We start from the raw sequence: 18,267 nt of genomic DNA, 5'->3' as shown, positions 1-18,267 counted from the left end.
TGGAAATTAGTTTATATTTATCAATAATGAAATTATAATTACAGTTGCATGTTTAGTATTAGAACAAAGTAAATCAAAGCTGATTGAAGAGACAAAATTATTATTTGATTAAAGGTATGAGATGTGTTTATAATAGCAAAACCTTGAAAGCAAATGTACTTCAGCTGGGGAATGAATAAATAAATAGTGATCTGCCTACATAGACCAACATACAACAGTGAATTAATGAACTAGAGCAGCACGTATCCACATGGCTAACCCTTGCAAACTACACTGAGTGAAAAGCCACATTGCAAAAGAATACATAAGTAATAATATTTATATTGTTAGGAAAGAAAAATTATCCAGAACTTGGAAATAAGGCAAAAGAATGGTTGCATTTCCTTTCGTTTCTTTTTCTTTTCTTTTTTTTCTTTTTTTTTTTTTTTTTTTTGAGACGGAGTCTTGCTCTGTCACCCAGGCTGGAGTGCAGTGGCCAGATCTCAGCTCACTGCAAGCTCCGCCTCCCGGGTTCACGCCATTCTCCTGCCTCAGCCTCCCGAGTAGCTGGGACTACAGGCGCCCGCCACCTCACCCGGCTAGTTTTTTTGTATTTTTTAGTAGAGACGGGGTTTCACCATGTTAGCCGGGATGGTCTCGATCTCCTGACCTCGTGATCCGCCCGTCTCGGCCTCCCAAAGTGCTGGGATTACAGGCTTGAGCCACCGCGCCCGGCCTCTTTTTCTTTTCTTTTCTTTTTTTTCTTTTTCCAAGACAGGTTCTCGCTCTGTTACCCAGGCCAGAGTGCAGTGGCATGATCATAGCTCACTACAGCCTGGAACTCCTGGGCTCAAGTGCTATCTCCACCTTAGCCTCCTGAGTAGCTGGGACTACAGGCTCACACCAGCATGCCCAGCTAATTTTTAATTTTTTTGTAGAGGTGGGGTCTCACTTTGCTGCCCAGGCTTGCATGTCCTTTCAATGTCATAGTAAATTATTGTCTAAGAGGTTGACCCAAAGATCACTTCAAGGTCTAAGGAAGAGATACTTTGTTGTCTTCACTATTTACTATTGATTAGGGCCTGACTCCATGAAATTACCTGTAAATTATGGAATGAAAAGTGGCAAATGTTTGTCTAGTAGAGATGTAAATTATTTTGGTCTGTTAGAAAAGATAATGGCAAAATTTACAGTTTAGTTGCCTTTTCGAATATTAACTAACTTATATCTAATTCCATAATCTTTCAGCATTCTGTCTGTCCTTGACTGTAAGCACTCCAGTCTCTCTTATACTCCTTTGACCCAGCTCTAACGCCCTGCTGGTTCCTTCATTAATAAGTCAAATAGTCAAATTGACATTTGATATGTGCCCATTTCTTTTTTCTTTTTCTTTTCTTTCTTTTTCTTTTTTTATGTTTGAGACAGAGTATCACTCTGTTGCCCAGGCAGGAGTGCAGTGGCACAATCTTGGCTCACTGCAACCTCTGCTTCCTGGGATCAAGTGATTCTTGTGCCTCAGCCTCCCGAGTAGCTGGGACTACAAGTGCACGCTACCATGCCTGGCTAATTTTTGTATTTTTAGTAGAGATGGGGTTTCACCATGTTGACCAGGCTGGTCTCAAACTCCTGGCCTTAAGTAATTGCCCACCTTGGCCTCCCAAAGTGCTGGGATTACAGGCATGAGTGACCACGCCCAGCCAGACATGTGCCCATTTCATGTTTGTATGATGTTTTTTTTTTTTTTTTTTTTAATGGAGTCTCACTCTGTGGCCCAGGCTGGAGTGCAATGGTGCGATCTTGGCTCACTGCAACCTCTGCCTCCCGAGTTCAAGCGATTCTCCTGCCTCAGCCTCCTGACTAGCTGGCACTACAGGCACGCACCACCACGCCCAGCTAAATTTTTTTGTATTTTTAGTAGAGACTGGGTTTCACCATGTTAATCAGGCTGGTCTGGAACTCCTGACCTTGTGATCTGCCCACTTTGGCCTTCCAAATTGCTGGGATTACAGGCATGAGCCACCACGCCTGGCTGTATGAAGCATATTTTTAAGGTTAAAAGTTCTACATTGACAATGCAAAAATCAAAATGTAAAACATTGCTATGTAGGATATAGGCATGTGTATATATTATATGTATAAGGGACATGATATGAGTAGGAAGAAATGCAAGGAAATAATTAATACCAAATTCAAAATAGCACTTTCCTTTTGAGGAGATAAAGTGAATGTGATGTGGAAGGGGACATAGTGGGGCTTTGTCTGTTTTGGTAATGTTCTATTTCTCAATCTAGGTGATTGAGAATTTTTTTTTTTTTTCTGAGACAAAGTCTCGCTCTGTCACCTAGGCTTTAGTGCAGTTGCTCGATCTCGACTCACTGCAACCTCTGCCTCCTGGTTTCAAGCGATTCTTCTGCCTCAGCCTCCGGAGTAGCTGGGATTACAGGTGTGCACCACCACACCTGGCTAATTTTTATATTTTTAGTAGAGACAGGGTTTCACCATATTGGCTAGGCTGGTCTCAAACTCCTAACCTCAAGTGATTTTCCTGCCTCAGCCTCCCAACGACCTGGAATTACAGGCATTAGCTACCATGCCTGGCCTATTACATCATTCTTTATATATTTATAATAAAATGCAATTTATAATAACAATTTTAAGCAGTATGGGAGCACATTAGGACATTCTTTACATTTTACCTTTGCAACACTAAACTTTCATTGAATTTGTACTGTATTACCTGATGTATACTGTATCTATTATCTGGTGCATATAGATTATCAGGTGCATTTTAATGTATTATCTGATTTATTCTGTATTATCTTGTGACATTCAAGAATTATTAATAAACTATTTTAGCTGGGTAGAAGGAAATAGATGTTGATGATACATAGAGGGATGCTTGAGCGGGACTATTTTTGTAAGAGGTCAGTATATGAAGTGTATATTTTTCTGTTATAAAAACCTCTGCTTCTGTATATAACTTTGCAACTGTGACTTAAAAAACAAATACTTGAATAATGAGAATCACTGATACTTCAGACATTTTATTTAATCTTCAAAAGATGTGTATGAAGCAGATATATTATTCCCACCTTCCAAATGATAAAACAGGCTGAGAGAGTCCTCGAGTCAGCAATTCAGGAGAGCACTCCTTTTTTATTTTTTTAATTTTATTTATCTATTTATTTGTTTTTTCTTTTTTCGAGACAGAGTCTCGCTCTGTGGCCCAGGCTGGAGTGCAGTGGCTTGATCTCAGCTCACTGCAACCTCCGCCTCCCAGGTTCAAGCAATTCTTTTGCCTCAGCCTCCTGCGTAGCTAAGATTACAGGTTCATGCCACCACACCCGGCTAATTTTTGTATTTTTAGTAGAACGGGGTTTCGCCATGTTGACCAGGCTGGTCTCAAACTCCTGACCGCAGGTGATCTGCCCACCTCGGCCTTCCAAAGTGCTGGGATTACAGTGTGAGCCACTGCTCCAGGCCAGGAGAAAGAGCACTCTCAACTGCTCAGGTTACCCAGCGAAAAGGTCCAGTTTATAATCATAGCTACTTGGAGCAATGCTTTCCAAAACCTTTTCTGCCACAAGACATTCTAGATGTCAAATTGTCTAATATACATTCTAAGGCGGGGTAGATGTGCCCATGGCAGAAAATTTGGCCCAAGAGGGATGTGGAGAAGTAGACAAGTCCATTTGTATAATGTACTCTGCTTTCAAAAGAAGGGGGAGAAAAGACCAACTACTGAGGTGGGGAGAGGCTGAGAGAGAATGAAGTGGAAGAGGGAGAGAAAGAACAATCCTTGTTCTTGTTCTGTGGCCCGTGTAACCTGACTCCCTCACTAGCCCAACTAGCCTGAGAATTCAGTGGAAATAAGAACCTAGGCTGGTGATGTTTAAAAAGGAGAAAGGGGCTGGGCATGGTGGCTCAGGCCTGTAATCCCAGCACATTGGGAGGTGGAGGCGGGCGGATCACTTGAAGTCAGGAGTTCACCACTAGCCTAACCAACATGGTGAAACCCCATCTCCACTAAAAATACAACAAAGTAGCTGGGCATGGTGGCAGGTGCCTGTAATCCCAGCTACTCGAGAGGTTGAGGCAGCAGAATCACTTGAACCTGGGAAGCGGAGGTTGCAGTGAGCCGAGATCGTGCCATTGCACTCCAGCCTGGGTGACAAAGCGAGACTCTGGCTCAAAAAGAAAGAGAAAGGGAGTGTTGTCCACTCTAAAAAGGTTTAATAACTACTCGAATAATGATCTAATTTAATAGACTCCATTAAATTCATGGTTTTTTTATTTAATTGAATAAAAAATTTAGAAAGGGAATCTTATTCCTTTTGAGTTGGAAAGCATATAGATGTTTAGAACCCCTACAATGCGTTAATTTGCACAATGGAAAGACCTATTTCATAATAGAGAATATTAATATGTAATTTACAGGCTCCTTGAGCAAGGTGATTAAATAAAAGTAATATGTTAAAAAGTCAAATAAATTTTAAAGATGTCTAATACTTTTTAATATATTATATATGCATACATGTACATATGGTCCCCAACTTACAATGGTTCGACTTACAATTTTTCGAACTTATGATGGGTTAACTGTGACATAACCCTATCCTAAGTCAAGGAATATCTTATGGTTAAAAGTTTGGAAAATACAGAAAGAAGTATTTTTTAAAATCATGGTTTTTTTTTGTTTGTTTGTTTTTTTGAGACGGAGTCTTGCTCTGTCGCCCAAGCTGGAGTGCAGTGGCGCGATCCTGGCTCACTGCAAGCTCCGCCTCCTGGGTTCTCGCCATTCTCCTGCCTCAGCCTCCCGAGTAGCTGGAACTACAGGCGCCCGCCACCGCGCCCGGCTCATTTTTTGTATTTTTAGTAGAGACGGGGTTTCACCATGGTCTCAATCTCCTGACCTTGTGATCCGCCCGCCTCGGCCTCCCAAATTGCTGGGATTACAGGCGTGAGCCACCGCGCCCGGCTAAAATCATGTTTAATCTTAAAACCCAAAGGTAACCTTTACTACTATTGTGGTGTATCTAATGATACTTTAAAAGCCAAATATGTTCAGGATATTATGTTGTTTAAGATTGTAACAATTTCTTGGCCGGCCGCTCACGCCTGTAATCCCAGCACTTTGGGAGGCCGAGGTGGGAGGATCATGAGGTCAGGAGTTCGAGACCAGCCTGACCAATATGGTGAAACCCCGTCTCTACTAAAAATACAAAAATTAACCAGGTGTGGTGGCACATGCCTGTAATCCCAGCTACTCAGGAGGTTGAGGCAGCAGAATTGCTTGAACTCAGGAAGTAGAGGTTGCAGTGCGCGAAGATCACACCACTGCACTCCAGCCTAGGTGACAGAAAAGATTGTAACAATTCCATTCTCCCTTTTCTCTGAACAGCAAAATTCGTTGCAAGTTGCTCATTGTTAGATTGAGGGGACAAAGCCAAGGGAGGGACAGGAGTTTCCACTGACTATGCTTTTTGTTCTTTCTGTTGATATAAATTATTCCAGCGGTCTTCACTGTGGGAAGTTAAGGGCACAAGAGCTATTACTTGGTAGTAAACGAATTATAATCTGATTTTTCTGAACATCCTTTATAGCAGGGGTCCCCAACCCCTGGGCCATGGACCCGTACCAGCCTGTGGCCTCTTAGGAAGGGAGCTGTACGTAGGAGGTGAGCGGCAGGTGAGCAAGCATGACTGCCTGAGCCCCGCCTCCTGTCAGATCAGCAGAGGCATTCGATTCTCACAGGAGCACGAACCCTGTTGTGAACTGTGCATGCAAAGGGTCTAGGTTGAACGCTCCTTAGGAGAATAATGCCTGATGATCATCCCCAAACCGTACCCCCTGCCCCACCATCTTTGGAAAAATTGTCTTCCACGAATCTAGTCCCTTGTACCAAAAGGCTGGGGACCACTGTTTTATAGAAGAATTTTGTTAGAACCCAGAGATTATCTTGGGTCCTTTACTTACACATTACTCAACTGAGGCCTAGACAGCATAAATGACTTGCCCAAAATCTCTAGCTAGTGTTGTAGAATTTACTGACATATTGATTTCTGTCCGTCCTGTATCTTCCAATTTCCAACTCTAAGCCATTAGCCACACTTTAAAAATTTCCTTCCCTTAGGGCTTTAGTGAGATAAAATGCAGAAGCATAGGAATCACAAGCTCTTGTTTTATTTATTTATTTATTTATTTTTTTTTTTTTTGAGACGGAGTCTCACGCTGTTGCCCAGGCTGGAGTGCAGTGGCGCGATCTCGGCTCACTGCAAGCTCCGCCTCCCGGGTTCCCGCCATTCTCCTGCCTCAGCCTCCTGAGTAGCTGGGACTACAGGCGCCCGCCACCGCGCCCGGCTAATTTTTTGTATTTTTAGTAGAGACGGGGTTTCACTGTGGTCTCGATCTCCTGACCTTGTGATCCGCCCGCCTCGGCCTCCCAAAGTGCTGGGATTACAGGCTTGAGCCACCGCGCCCGGCCAAGCTCTTGTTTTATATAAGAAAATTTGTAATTTGGCCCTGGTGGGGTAGGAGGAGTGACTTTAGTTCGAGAAGGAAAAGGGAATGAGGGGAGGGATGGAGGAAAGGGAGAATGATTTCCTAAATGGGGAAGGAACTAGAAAGGCCACTCTGAGAGGGAAAAGGATTCCCGGGGTTTGGAAGGAGAAGCCATTTTCCCAATTTAAATGCTAATTAGTTAATTAACCCACCAATGGGAGAGAGCCAATGCCGCTTAAAAAAAAATATTTCACTTGTCTAAACACTGATTTACAGAATGAAAAGGTTTCTTTCATGGTTGGAGGCGGGGATTCTTTTTTTTTTTTTGCGGTAAGAAGGAAAGAGTTGCCCTAATTTGCTCAAGGTTTTTCTTTTGCGCACTGTAGTGTTTGGTCATTAATCATTTAAAAAAAAACACACACACACACACAAGAACGACAGTTTGTAAACCGGGCCGGGGACGGTGGTTCATGCCTGTAATCCTAGCACTTTGGGAGGCTGAGGTGGGCGGATCACAAGGTCAGGAGTTAGAAACCAGCCTGGCCAATATGGTGAAACCTCGTTTCTACTAAAAATACAAAAAAATTAGCCAGGCGTGGTGGCGCACACCTGTAATCCTAGCTACTCGGGAGGCTGAGGAAGGAGAATTGCTTGAACGCGAGAGGTGGAGGTTGCAGTGAGCCGAGATTGCACCACTGCACTCCAGCCTGGGCAATAGAGCAAGACACCATCTCAAAAAAAAAAAAAAAAAAACAAAAAAACTACATTGAACGCCCCCACATGGAAATGAGCCTGCAAAAAAGTGCTTGGAGGAGGAAAGCAAATGAATCCACCATGCTTGTGAGAATGAGATTTTGTCCTCTGTCCAGAATACTAAAGAAACCCTAAAAAAATTGTTAGATATGAGTTTTGAATTTCTTTTCAATCAATCAATATGTCAGTATGTTCAATTCTTTGCCTTCTACTTTTAAACTTGATTTCCTCCTAAAGCAACCTTTTTAAATTACCTGCCCCGCCCCGACCCATTCCGATTACCTGCCCCACCCCGACCCATTCCAAGTACCTACTCACCCTGACTAATTCCAATTACCTGCTCTGTCGTAACCATTCTTCCCGCCAAACCAGTCACCCCATCACTCTCTTTAAATTAGCCAATCGGAATTAGTTTAGCCTGTGCGGTCTAACCCTAGCCAATAGGGGAACGACACAGCAGCAGGGGCCAGAACCCCTTCCCCTCCCTTGTCGAAGTGCGCGCTCACCGTTGTTCCATCTGTAAGGGTGCAACCGTCTATAGAAGTAACTTGCCTTGCTGAGAATTGAAAATAAAATTTTATATTCGAGTGCTATTTCTTTTGTGGCACCGAAACTTTATAACGAAATGTACCCCAGAACTTAAAGTATAATTTAAAAAAATAGCAAGTATTTACCTTCAGATAGGTGAGCCTGACATTTTTGGCATTTCTCATGAAATTTGAAACACCTCGACAAATTCTGCTCAAGTTCCCCACACAGTCCTCTGTCCTGCCCAGGTAACATCTTTGAAATCAGGCCTTCGTGGTCAGGGGCTACAGGGAACATAACATTTACACGTTAGTGTCTAAGAGTTTGCACTGTAAAGAAGTGAAGACAATGCCACTGCTTTTTCTTACCGGTGCTTTCAAAATCTTTTTCATGTATGTATGTATGTATGTATTTAATTTATTTATTTTTTGAGACAGTTTTGCTCTGTTGCCCAGGCTAAAGTGCAGTGGCGGGATCTTGGCTCACTGCAACCTCTGCCTCCCAGATTCAAGTGATTCTCCTGCCTCAGCCTCCCAAGTAGCTAGGATTACAGGTGACAGCCACCACACCCAGCTAATCTTTGTACTTTTAATAGAGATAGGGTTGCACCATGTTGTCCAGGCCGGTTTCTTGAACTCCTGACCTCAAATGATCCACCCGCCTCGGCCTTCCAAAGTGCTGGGATTACAGACATGAGCCACCGTGCTGGGCCCTTTTTCCTATATTTAGACACAGAAACGCATGTTGGTGCAATAATTTCCTAGGACAACTGAACATCTATTAAAAATTGCACATACTCTTGAATCCAAGAATCTCATTACTAGACATTTATTATTAGTATATACACAAATATATTAATGCATGTAATTTTATTTTCTAGGAGGAGTCATGAATTATTAACAACTATCTTTTAGAAGAGGGACTAGATAAGGTAGGAGAGGGCAGCTTTTGTTAATTTTGTTCTTTTATATGTTTTAAAAATCGTATGTCTTACTTATATCATTAGTATTTCTGATGTCAATAGGATTAAGTAAATAGGTGACTGTAAGCAACTTTTTCTCTTGGATTTTTCTGTATTTTAAAAAACGCTTTAATAATTTTTTAAGCTATAATTGGGAAGAAGTTTCAAAGATATTAGAAATGTCTGTTTCTTAAAGTGGGTGATAAGTGGTTATTTTATTACTATTCTATTTTTGCATTTGTCATGTGTGTGTATGTATATATATATATATATATACACACACATATGTGTGTATGTGTGTGTGGAGATGTACATACTGTTATGAACAGTGGGTCAAAGATTTAGGAAAATACCTAAAGCAGATCACGTTTTGAGAAGTTTTTTCCCCTAGGAGAATTAATCCATATAAAAATGTGTAAAAGAGAAGTCTATCCAACAGATACCTGGCAGTTCCCGATAGAGTATTTGACATTAAGAAACATGTATTACTAATTTACAACCTGATGATCTTCTGTTAGATTAAATCCTCAGCATTTAAAAATGAAACATTTTATTTTGACATAAATTGCAATGTCCATAGTTTAAAAACAGCGAAGCATTGTTCGATAGAATGGCATGGAAGGCACCCATGCCCTTTGGTGACTAGAAAGTCAATTTCTCCCAGCTGCTTTCCTGGACCCTCTTCTTTGCCCTGCATAGCCCCCTGTGAGAATTTCCACTGTAGAACTGATTCCCGCTTAATGCAGTGTTTGCTTTCTTATCTTTCCCATTAGACTCTAAGCCTCTTGAGGGAAGGGACTTGGTCTTGCCATTTTAATCTTGTCATTCTTCATTACCTTCTTCTGCCATTTTACCCACGATATGGTGATGTAATTGTTCACTAATCTGTTTTCCTTTCTCTGGACTGAGTTCTTGGAAGTCAGAGGCTGTGTCATAATCATCATTTTATCTCTAGCATCTAGATTAATACCTGGTACGTACACCAAGGATGACAAATTCTAGGCCCATATGACACTAATTCCCCATCCTGCACCCAGAGCACAATCTGTCACCTCACTTAGTCTAGCCTTGACAGAACCTCAGAACCCTTCCAGGGAGCTACTTCCAGTGCAGTGGCTGAGATAAATCATCTACTCTCCCACCTGCCTGTCTGTTTTTCCCATGTGAAAATTAATGTCCACTAATTCTCTCTTAAGGATTAGAAACAGGTCTGCTGGCCCCCTGCACTGGTCAAGCTACAGTAGAACATGATCTCATCTGTTCTTTCCAGGGATTCATAAGACAAGTGAAGACAATTCCAAGACCTACTTTCCTGGACCTATTCACTTTCAACAGATTCAGGAACTGAGGTCCAGAAAGACCAAGGTAGGAAAGAAATTTGAGACCAAAATGAGCCTATACTCAAAAAAACAAAAATAACATTGATTATCAAGATATTTCTGATTCTTTTTATTTTCGCTCTCCTTTTCTTGGTGTTCATAATTCAGTTGTGGCTATTTTTCTGATTTTGGCCCTTTAAACAATCATGACCAATAAGGCCCATCCATGAAGGTTGCCACACAGAACTTGCTCAGCAAATGTTGGTCAGTTACTAATATTATTAACTCTGTTACAGCTACCACAGATTCAGTGGCTTGAAACAGCACAAATTCATTATTGTTTGGTCTTTTAGGTCAGAAGTCTGAAGTGGGTCTCACTGGGCTAAAATCAAGATGTCATCTGTTACAAAAAAAAAAAAAAAATGCAAAAATTAGCTGGGTGTGGTGCCACGCACCTGTAGTCCCAGCTACTCAGGTGACTGAGACTCTGTCTCAAAAAAATAAAAAATATAAAAAATAAGATGTCAGTAGGGCTAGTTTTTTGGGTGGCTCTAGAGGAGAATTCATTTCTATACCATTTCCAGTTCCTCAAGGCCACCTACATTCCTCGGCTCATGGCCTCCGTCCTCTGTCTTCAAGGCCATCAAAGTAGAGCCAAGTCCTTCTCTTGGGGCCACTGCAATTAATTCTTTTCTGCCTCCTTCTTCCACTTTTAAGGACCCTGTGATTACATTGAATCCATCAGTTGAGGCCGGGTACGATGGCTCATGCCTGTAATCCCAACACTTTGGGAGGCTGAGGTGGGCGGATCATTTGAGGTCAGAAGTTCAAGACCAGCCTGGACAACATGGTGAAACCCTGCCTCTAGTCAAAATACAAAAATTAGCCAGGCATGGTGGTGAGTGCCTGTAATCCCAGCTACTCAGGAGACTGAGTCAGGAGAATGGCGTGAACCCGGGAGGTGGAGGTTGCAGTGAGCCAAGATCACGCCACTGCACTCCAGCCTGGGCAACAGAGCAAGACTCTGTCTCAAAAAATAAATAAATAAAAATAAAGTCGGTTGATTAACAAATTTATTTTTTCCATCTGCAACCTTACTTTGCCTTTGCCACCTAACATAGATTCACAGGTTCTGGGGATTAGGGTGGATATTTTGGGCAGTCATTATTTTGCCTACCACAAGGGGCAAAACTCAAAGTCATTAGGCAGATTTTCTAGGGGCAGTAAGCTTACTCCTCACCAACTACCTGTCCAGAAAAGTGATGGAAACCACATTCAAGTGCCGTAGAGCCCATGTCCGACTATATCTTGAGAAACAGTCCACATTTGCTCATCTGGGAAGACAGTGTCTCCTTTGCAGTAAGCGTCTGTGCACTGTCTGGCTGGGGAGGGATGCTGGAGAAAGAAGAGTGCAGCAGAGTAAATAGACTTTTTGGTTTGCTATTTTGTTTTTTTCTTTAACATTTGCATTCCCAGGGGACCTTGGCTTTTCAGGTCATCACTGAGATGGAAGTGGCACGGAGGGGCTGGGGAGGGTGTGTGTGAGGCAGCTGAGAGTAGGGTTGGCCCCCAGCTGTGTGAATGAGAAGGCAATGGTGGCAGACAGTGGTAACCCATGTTCGTAGCTGGTGTGTGGAAGAGGGTTACAGTGGTTGGCACATTATCTAGACTCTGGCACGTCTGAATCACTACTGACAGTCCTGTGCACATGGAAATATAAGCAATGCTTGTGTAAGGCCGCTACACAACATGCAGGGGAGGAACCCTTTTGTTCTAATGAACACATTCTCAATGTTATTCCAAGACAGTTGATATCCATTTAAACAGTCAGGCTTAAATCACTTGATACCACCCAGCCTGGATAGATTTAGTCTACTCGCCTGGTGTTTATCCTGAATATTTGATGAATTTGGAACCTCAGAATGGAATACCAGACGAAATACTTGACTTATAAAAATAGTCCACTGGACTCTGAAATAGAACCCAACAATTCCAGTAATGATGCCTGTTCTCTGTTCATGGAACGATGGGACCTGAAGGATGTAATGCATTGTTTCCTAGCTTCAGTTTCTGAAAAGTAAACCTCTCCTATGCAGAGGCCAGTTATGTAATCTCATGGCGATTTCGAGAATCTGATTCAGTTGTTGCCAGCTACAACATTTTTTTCAATATAATTGAAAAATAGTCAGATAGGGTCAGGCGTGGTGGCCGGCTGGGTGTGGTAGCTGGCTGGGTGTGGTGGCTCACGCATGTAATTCCAGCACTTTGGGAGGCCAAGGCGGGCAGATCACCTGAGGTCAGGAGTTCGAGACCAGCCTGGCCAACATGGTGAAACCCTGTCTCTACTAAAAATACAAAAATTAGTCAGGCGTGGTGGTGGGCACCTGTAATCCCAGCTGCTCGGGAGGCTGAGACAGGAGAATTGATTGAACCCAGGGGCCAGAGGTTGCAGTGAGCTGAGATCGCACCAGTACACTCCAGCCTGGACAACAGAGCAACACTCCATCTCAAAAAAAGAAAAAGAAAGAGAAAAATAGATAGAAAGAGCCCATTTTATTTTTCATCTCAAAGGAGAGCAGCCTTCAACCTGGCTTAGTGGTCAATACAATAACAAAGGAAATGCAGATCCTACACTTGACCCTCGTGGCAACTCTCATTTCTCGAATGCTGTATCTACTTTACTCCATAGAAGCCCACAGAAGATATCTCCTGCCTGGAAACATAAAGCAACATTGTGTCTCCAACATGGAATGCCATGAGGCATGATTACTATTGGTAGAAGGCAATTCTTATCTAGTATTTCTGTAGTTTGGGGTTTGTGAGCATTTTCGGTGGTTTTATGCATACGCTTTATGATTTAAGGAATGATTGTAGTGATTCAGAGGAGGGCACTAAATTGCTCTGGTTATATGTCAGAGTGGGCTTCTTCTCAAACTGGGAGTTGAGGATTTCAGATCAATTTTACAGAAACTCTCCGATGCTTTAGCAGAATAGAGCTGAGCATCTACATGAGCTTTAATAAATGAGAGAAATGGCCAGGCATGGTGGCTCACATCTGCAATCCCAGCACTTTGGGGGCACAATGTAGGTAGATCACCTGAGGTCAGGAGTTTGAGACCAGCCGGGCCAAGATAGTGAAACCCCTGTCTCTATTAAAAATACAAAAATATTAGCCGGGCGTGGTTGTGCACACCTGTAGTCCCAGCTACTCGGGAGGCTGAGGCAGGAGAATTGCTTGAACCTGGGATCAGAGGTTGCAGTGAGCCAAGATCGCACCACTGTACTCCAGGCTGGGAGGCAGAGCAAGACTCTGTCACAAAATGAAATAAATAAACAAATAATAAATGAGGGAACTGCTTTTTTTTTTTTTTTTAAGTTCTCAACCTATTAGCATTTTTTCTTTCTGCTTTGAAAATTTGCTCTAGAAAGAGTTCAGTTCTCAACAATGATGGAAGAGGGATGGTGTTTAGCAGACTTCAAAGCTTCTTTTAAGAGGCTCTGAAACATTTTCCATAAATTATCTCTTCAAGAAACACCATACAATGTGACTCAGAAATGTCCACCATTTCTGAAGCTAAACAAAACTTGACTTTGGTATAGACCTCTAAGTAAAAGTTATCTTTTAATACTTGCCTTTGTCTTGTTTTGGTAAATCTTCTATTGCCTTCAGTGTCTTCGTAATTGTTTCACTGACACTTTCATAAATAGAGACACTGAAATTACAAAACAGCTGGAAGAAGTTGGGAATGTCCCAATGTTGCTCAAGATCTGCTTTGGTCATTGGCTCTTTAGAGAAAGCTGGAAAAAAGTAATGCTCAGTTAGGTCTGTATCTGATATGAAATGTGATTGAAAAGTATGGTCAAATTCTTGCTGCATCTGTCTGAAGACGTTAAAACTCCTATCGAAGAGAGAATTCACATCCACAGTCAACTGGCTGAACACATCTTCCATTTGGGTCAATTGTGCATCTTCCTCAATGAGCTTTTCACTGATGGGGAGATCTTTTTCATTATCTTCATGGAAAGGAAATAGAAATTGATATATCTTCCGGAAAAACTGTTCAATCTGTGGAGTAGAGTAGGGGACAGAAATGGAATAAAAAATTACTTTCTTTCTGGACCCTTCCTTTCTTTCTTTCTTTTCTTTCTTTCTCTTTCTTTCTTTGTCTTTCTTTCTTTCTCTCTCTCTCTTTCTTTCTTCTTTCTTTCTCTTTCTTTCTTTTTGTTTTCTTTTCCTTTCTCTCTTTCTCTTTCTTTCTTTCTTTCTTCCTTTCTCTCTCTCTCTCTCTTTTCTTTCTTTTTTATTTGAGATGGAGTCTTGTTCTGTCGCTCAGGCTGGAGTGCAATGGCACCATCCCGGCTCACTGCAACCTCCGCCTCCTTGGTTCAAGCAATTCTTCTGTCTCAGCCTCCCGAGTAGCTGGGATTACAGTCACACACCGCCATGCCTGGCTAATTTTTTTTTTTTTTTTTTTTTTTTTGTATTTTAGTAGATGCAGGGTTTTATCGTGTTGCCCAGGTTGGTCTCAAACTCCTGAGCTCAGGTGATCCACATGCCTTGGCCTCCCAAAGTGCTAGGATAACAGGGGTGAACCACTGCACCCGGCCCTGGACCATTTCTTATTGCAAATTTTAAAGTCAACTTACAGAAGTCATTTCAAATCAAGAATAATTCTTGGCAAGCTAGGATGAGGCAATGAACTTTAAGATAATTTCTTAACCCTCTTATACCTGACTTTGCCTTTGCCTATGGAAACAGGATCTGAAATTTCTCCTGGTTTACATTTGCCCACCAATAACCTAAAAAGGTCAAGTTTTCACTTTGGGAGGCCAAGGCGTATGGATCACCTGAGGTCACCAGCCTGGCCAACATGGTAAAACCCTGTCTCTACTAAAAATACAAAAATTAGCTGGGTGTGGTGGCAGGTGCCTGTAATCCCAGCTACTTGGAAGGCTGAGGCAGGAGAACCACTTGAACCCAGGAGGTGGAAGCTGCTGTGAACCAAGATGGCACCACTGCCCTCTAGCCAGGGCAAAGGAGCCACACCCCATCTCATGAAAAATATAAAGAAAAGAATTTGGGTGGGTTGTCTGCCTCTCCCTCTTCCAGCTTCTGTTTACTTGACTCTTCATCCACAAAAACAAACCTTTAAAGCCCCAAGAAATTTTCTTAAGATCACACAACTGACCCAGATGGGAATGGTCCCCAAATCTCCTGACTTCCTGCTGCTGCTCATTACGCCATATTCTGGTGTATTAGCAGGTAACAGTGGCTCTAAAAATAGAGCAGATGCAATTAATAGTGGAGGCAAATTAACTTGGCGCATTCATTATCTTAGTAGTTGCTCCCTTTGTAATTGAGTATGGCATTGCCAAGCCAGGAACGTATTCTAATTAGTATGTGCTCTAATATGGAGCGTGAAATTCCACTCAATTTTGTATTCAGCTCACTTCTTGAAGGGGGAGGAAAATCTAGCCTAATTGGAGCCGTTAGTGGGGCAGAGCTCATCCTATTCAGGTCACCACCCTCTGTGATCCCTCTGCTCAGAAGATAACCAAAGGGGACAAAAAAGAAAACATGCCAGTCCTACAGAACATACATGGGTCGGGCGAAAGGGGACATGAAAGGGGGTAAGGGTGTGTGTGTGTGTGTGTGTGTGTGTGTGTGTGTGTGTGTGTGTTATGCATAAGGGGCAAGCATGTTGAAGGTGACATTTGGGAGGCAGAGAATATCTTTAAATATTTGGCCTCCAGAAGGAAAAATTAATGTGGATTGAAATCAGAGACTGCAATGCTATGATTCCAAATGCGATTTGGTAAACATTTACTGGATGCCACCAGTGAGCAAATGAAGACAAATAAGATATGATCCCTGCCTTCAGAGAGCTTACTATCTAGTGGGAACATGTTCACAAATAACAAAACAAGGTAGAAAGCCAGGATATTTTAAGAGATGCATTCAGTGTCCACTGAATGGATGCTCTACCTTATAAATCACGTATACACAGGTGATGGGATGTAAGCATTAGTATTAGATTCTGGAAAGCAAAAGGCCTCTGTTCTAAACATTAACATAAAGTAATAAAATAGTAAGCTGAAACAGGTGCCTTAAGAACTGTGAAATCAGGCCGGGCGCGGTGGCTCAAGCCTGTAATCCCAGCACTTTGGGAGGCCGAGACGGGCGGATCACGAGGTCAGGAGATCGAGACCATCCTGGCTAACATGGTGAAACCCCGTCTCTACTCAAAAAATACAAAAAACTAGCCGGGCGAGGTGGCGGGCACCTGTAGTCCCAGCTACTCGGGAGGCTGAGGCAGGAGAATGGCGTAAACCCGGGAGGCGGAGCTTGCAGTGAGCTGAGATCCGGCCACTGCACTCCAGCCTGGGCGACAGAGCCAGACTCCGTCTCAAAACAAAACAAAACAAAAACCTGTGAAATCTTGAGCTCTCTTTTTCTTTTACCTTATTTTTCACAGAGGACCAACTAGGTTGGCAGGTTGTATAAATTCTCATGCAGTTATTTTCCAGGCAAGACCTGCATTCATCCCAGGAATCTGCCAAAGACACCTGGCATAGCCTTTCTTCTTCCTCCAGATGTTCTTGAACTTCATTCAGAAGTTTCAGGGCCTCCTAATTAAAAGTAGAAACAAAAGTCCAATTTCCATTTCATGATCTATGTGCACCTTAATTGATTTCACCCCTTGAAATGTGCACATTCTAAACTGCTTTTTCATTCTTTCTCCTTCAGGTGCCTCGCAGCTATCAGATCTCCTCCAAAGCTTTCTGTTTAGTTTAAGAAAAGAGTGCTGATTGATCCCTACTGAAGATTGTAAATCTTATTCATCTGTTCATTCATTTGTTCATTAAGTATTTACTGAGTGTTTGCTATGTGACAAACATTACTCTAGGTGTGGGTGACCTGACAACGAAGATGCCATCCCGATCTGGGAACAATTGTGATTTACCTATTTACTGGGAAGTTTGTCTTCAATTCTCGTCCACTGGGGCATGGGGAAAGAGGGCTTTACACTTTATAAAGCTGGCACATTTTCTTTCTTTCATTTATGCTGTCTTAGTTGTTGTATATGCTTAAACATTGCAAGAAAGTGCATTCTTGTATGTCAAATTAAATGTTCCCGTTGAGTTATATTCTAATTGCAGAGATGCCATCCTGCATCTCTGCAATTAGAATGTAATATAATAAATATATTATATTTCTATATAATGTAATATTAAATAAATATAAATGGGAATATAAACAAGCCTTTGTTCTTCTTGTTTATATTCCCAGCGCTCCCCCTTGTGGTGCTTGCTGTACTTGGCCAAGTCCTGCTCTGGGTGGTGAGGAGCCCAGCAGCGGTGGCACCTGTCCCTGCCAGCCTCAGCCTTGCCCCTGGAGTGCCTCATGGGTCAGCACTATGGTGCAACAGAACCTTCTTCCTGTGCCCCTGCCTAAACCTCTGGCTTCCCTGCAAGTTTGGACTTCTGCACCCCAGCCCCCTACATGCCGAGATATTGTGCAGGGGAATAAAGTGAGTATAGTGGATCTGGCCATAAGAAGAGAGCCTCAGAGCTAATGGAAATGACCCTTTCCTGGAGTATTAAGCCCAAAGAATCACCTGGGCACTGACAGTCTTCCACATGTTCTCTGCCTGGCTAGGATTTGTCAGTTGCTCTCACTGTAAAGTTCAGCTGCTAAGCCAGGTAGCATTTGCTATGATCCACATAAGAAAACTACCAGGGCCCCAGCTTGCCAAATACACATTTTGACCCAGACAGGAGTGTGTGTGTGTGTCCTTGGACTTTGCAGAACAATTTTGGAATCTTATTTTTTTTTTTTTTTTTTGAGACAGAGTCTGGCTGTGTCACCCAGGCTGGAGTGCAGTGGTGCAATCTCAGCTCACTGCAACCTCCATCTCCCAGATTCAAGTGATTCTCCGGCCTCAGCCTCCCGAGTAGCTGGGACTACAGGTGCGTGCCACCATGCCTGGCTAATTTTTGTATTTTTAGTAGAGATGGGGTTTCACCATGTTGCCCAGGCTGATCTCGACCTCCTGGCCTGAAGTGATCTGCCCACCTTGGCCTCCCAAAGTGCTGGGATTACAGGCATGAGCCACTGCACCCAGCTGAATCTTACATCTTAAAGTGGTTGTTTTTCAGCAGGGTACGGTGGCTCACGCCTGTAATTCCATCACTTTGGGAGGCCGAGGCGGGTGGATCACCTGA

General features: G+C 42.7%; 1 protein-coding gene and 1 long non-coding RNA gene across 4 annotated transcripts in view; one reads left to right on the top strand and one right to left on the bottom strand.

The window, feature by feature from the left end:
* Window positions 1-18,267, bottom strand: part of CLUL1 (clusterin like 1) — a 29,163-nt gene that overhangs the window by 4,999 nt on the left and 5,897 nt on the right. For 2 of the 3 annotated variants that reach the window (XM_074022752.1, XM_074022753.1), the window contains exons 4-5: window positions 16,504-16,671; window positions 13,473-14,107 (exon numbers count right to left, since the gene is read on the bottom strand). In XM_074022752.1, the coding sequence (XP_073878853.1) occupies window positions 13,664-14,107; window positions 16,504-16,671 (612 nt within the window). In that variant the 3' untranslated portion in view covers window positions 13,473-13,663. Of the gene's footprint in view, window positions 1-7,907; window positions 8,046-13,472; window positions 14,108-16,503; window positions 16,672-18,267 lie in introns of those variants that run through there. The other variant, XM_045378010.2, reaches the window with a different exon arrangement.
* LOC135968267 (uncharacterized) lies at window positions 8,579-16,918 on the top strand. The gene is made up of 3 exons (XR_010582912.2): window positions 8,579-8,692; window positions 9,993-10,087; window positions 16,790-16,918. It is a non-coding gene; the product is annotated as an uncharacterized lncRNA (long non-coding RNA).

The sequence above is a fragment of the Macaca fascicularis genome, chromosome 18 (genome assembly GCF_037993035.2).
Source record: "Macaca fascicularis isolate 582-1 chromosome 18, T2T-MFA8v1.1".
Classification (NCBI taxonomy): domain Eukaryota; kingdom Metazoa; phylum Chordata; class Mammalia; order Primates; family Cercopithecidae; genus Macaca; species Macaca fascicularis.
Note: the sequence above shows the minus strand (reverse complement) of the source record. Positions and strands in the feature narration are given on the sequence as shown.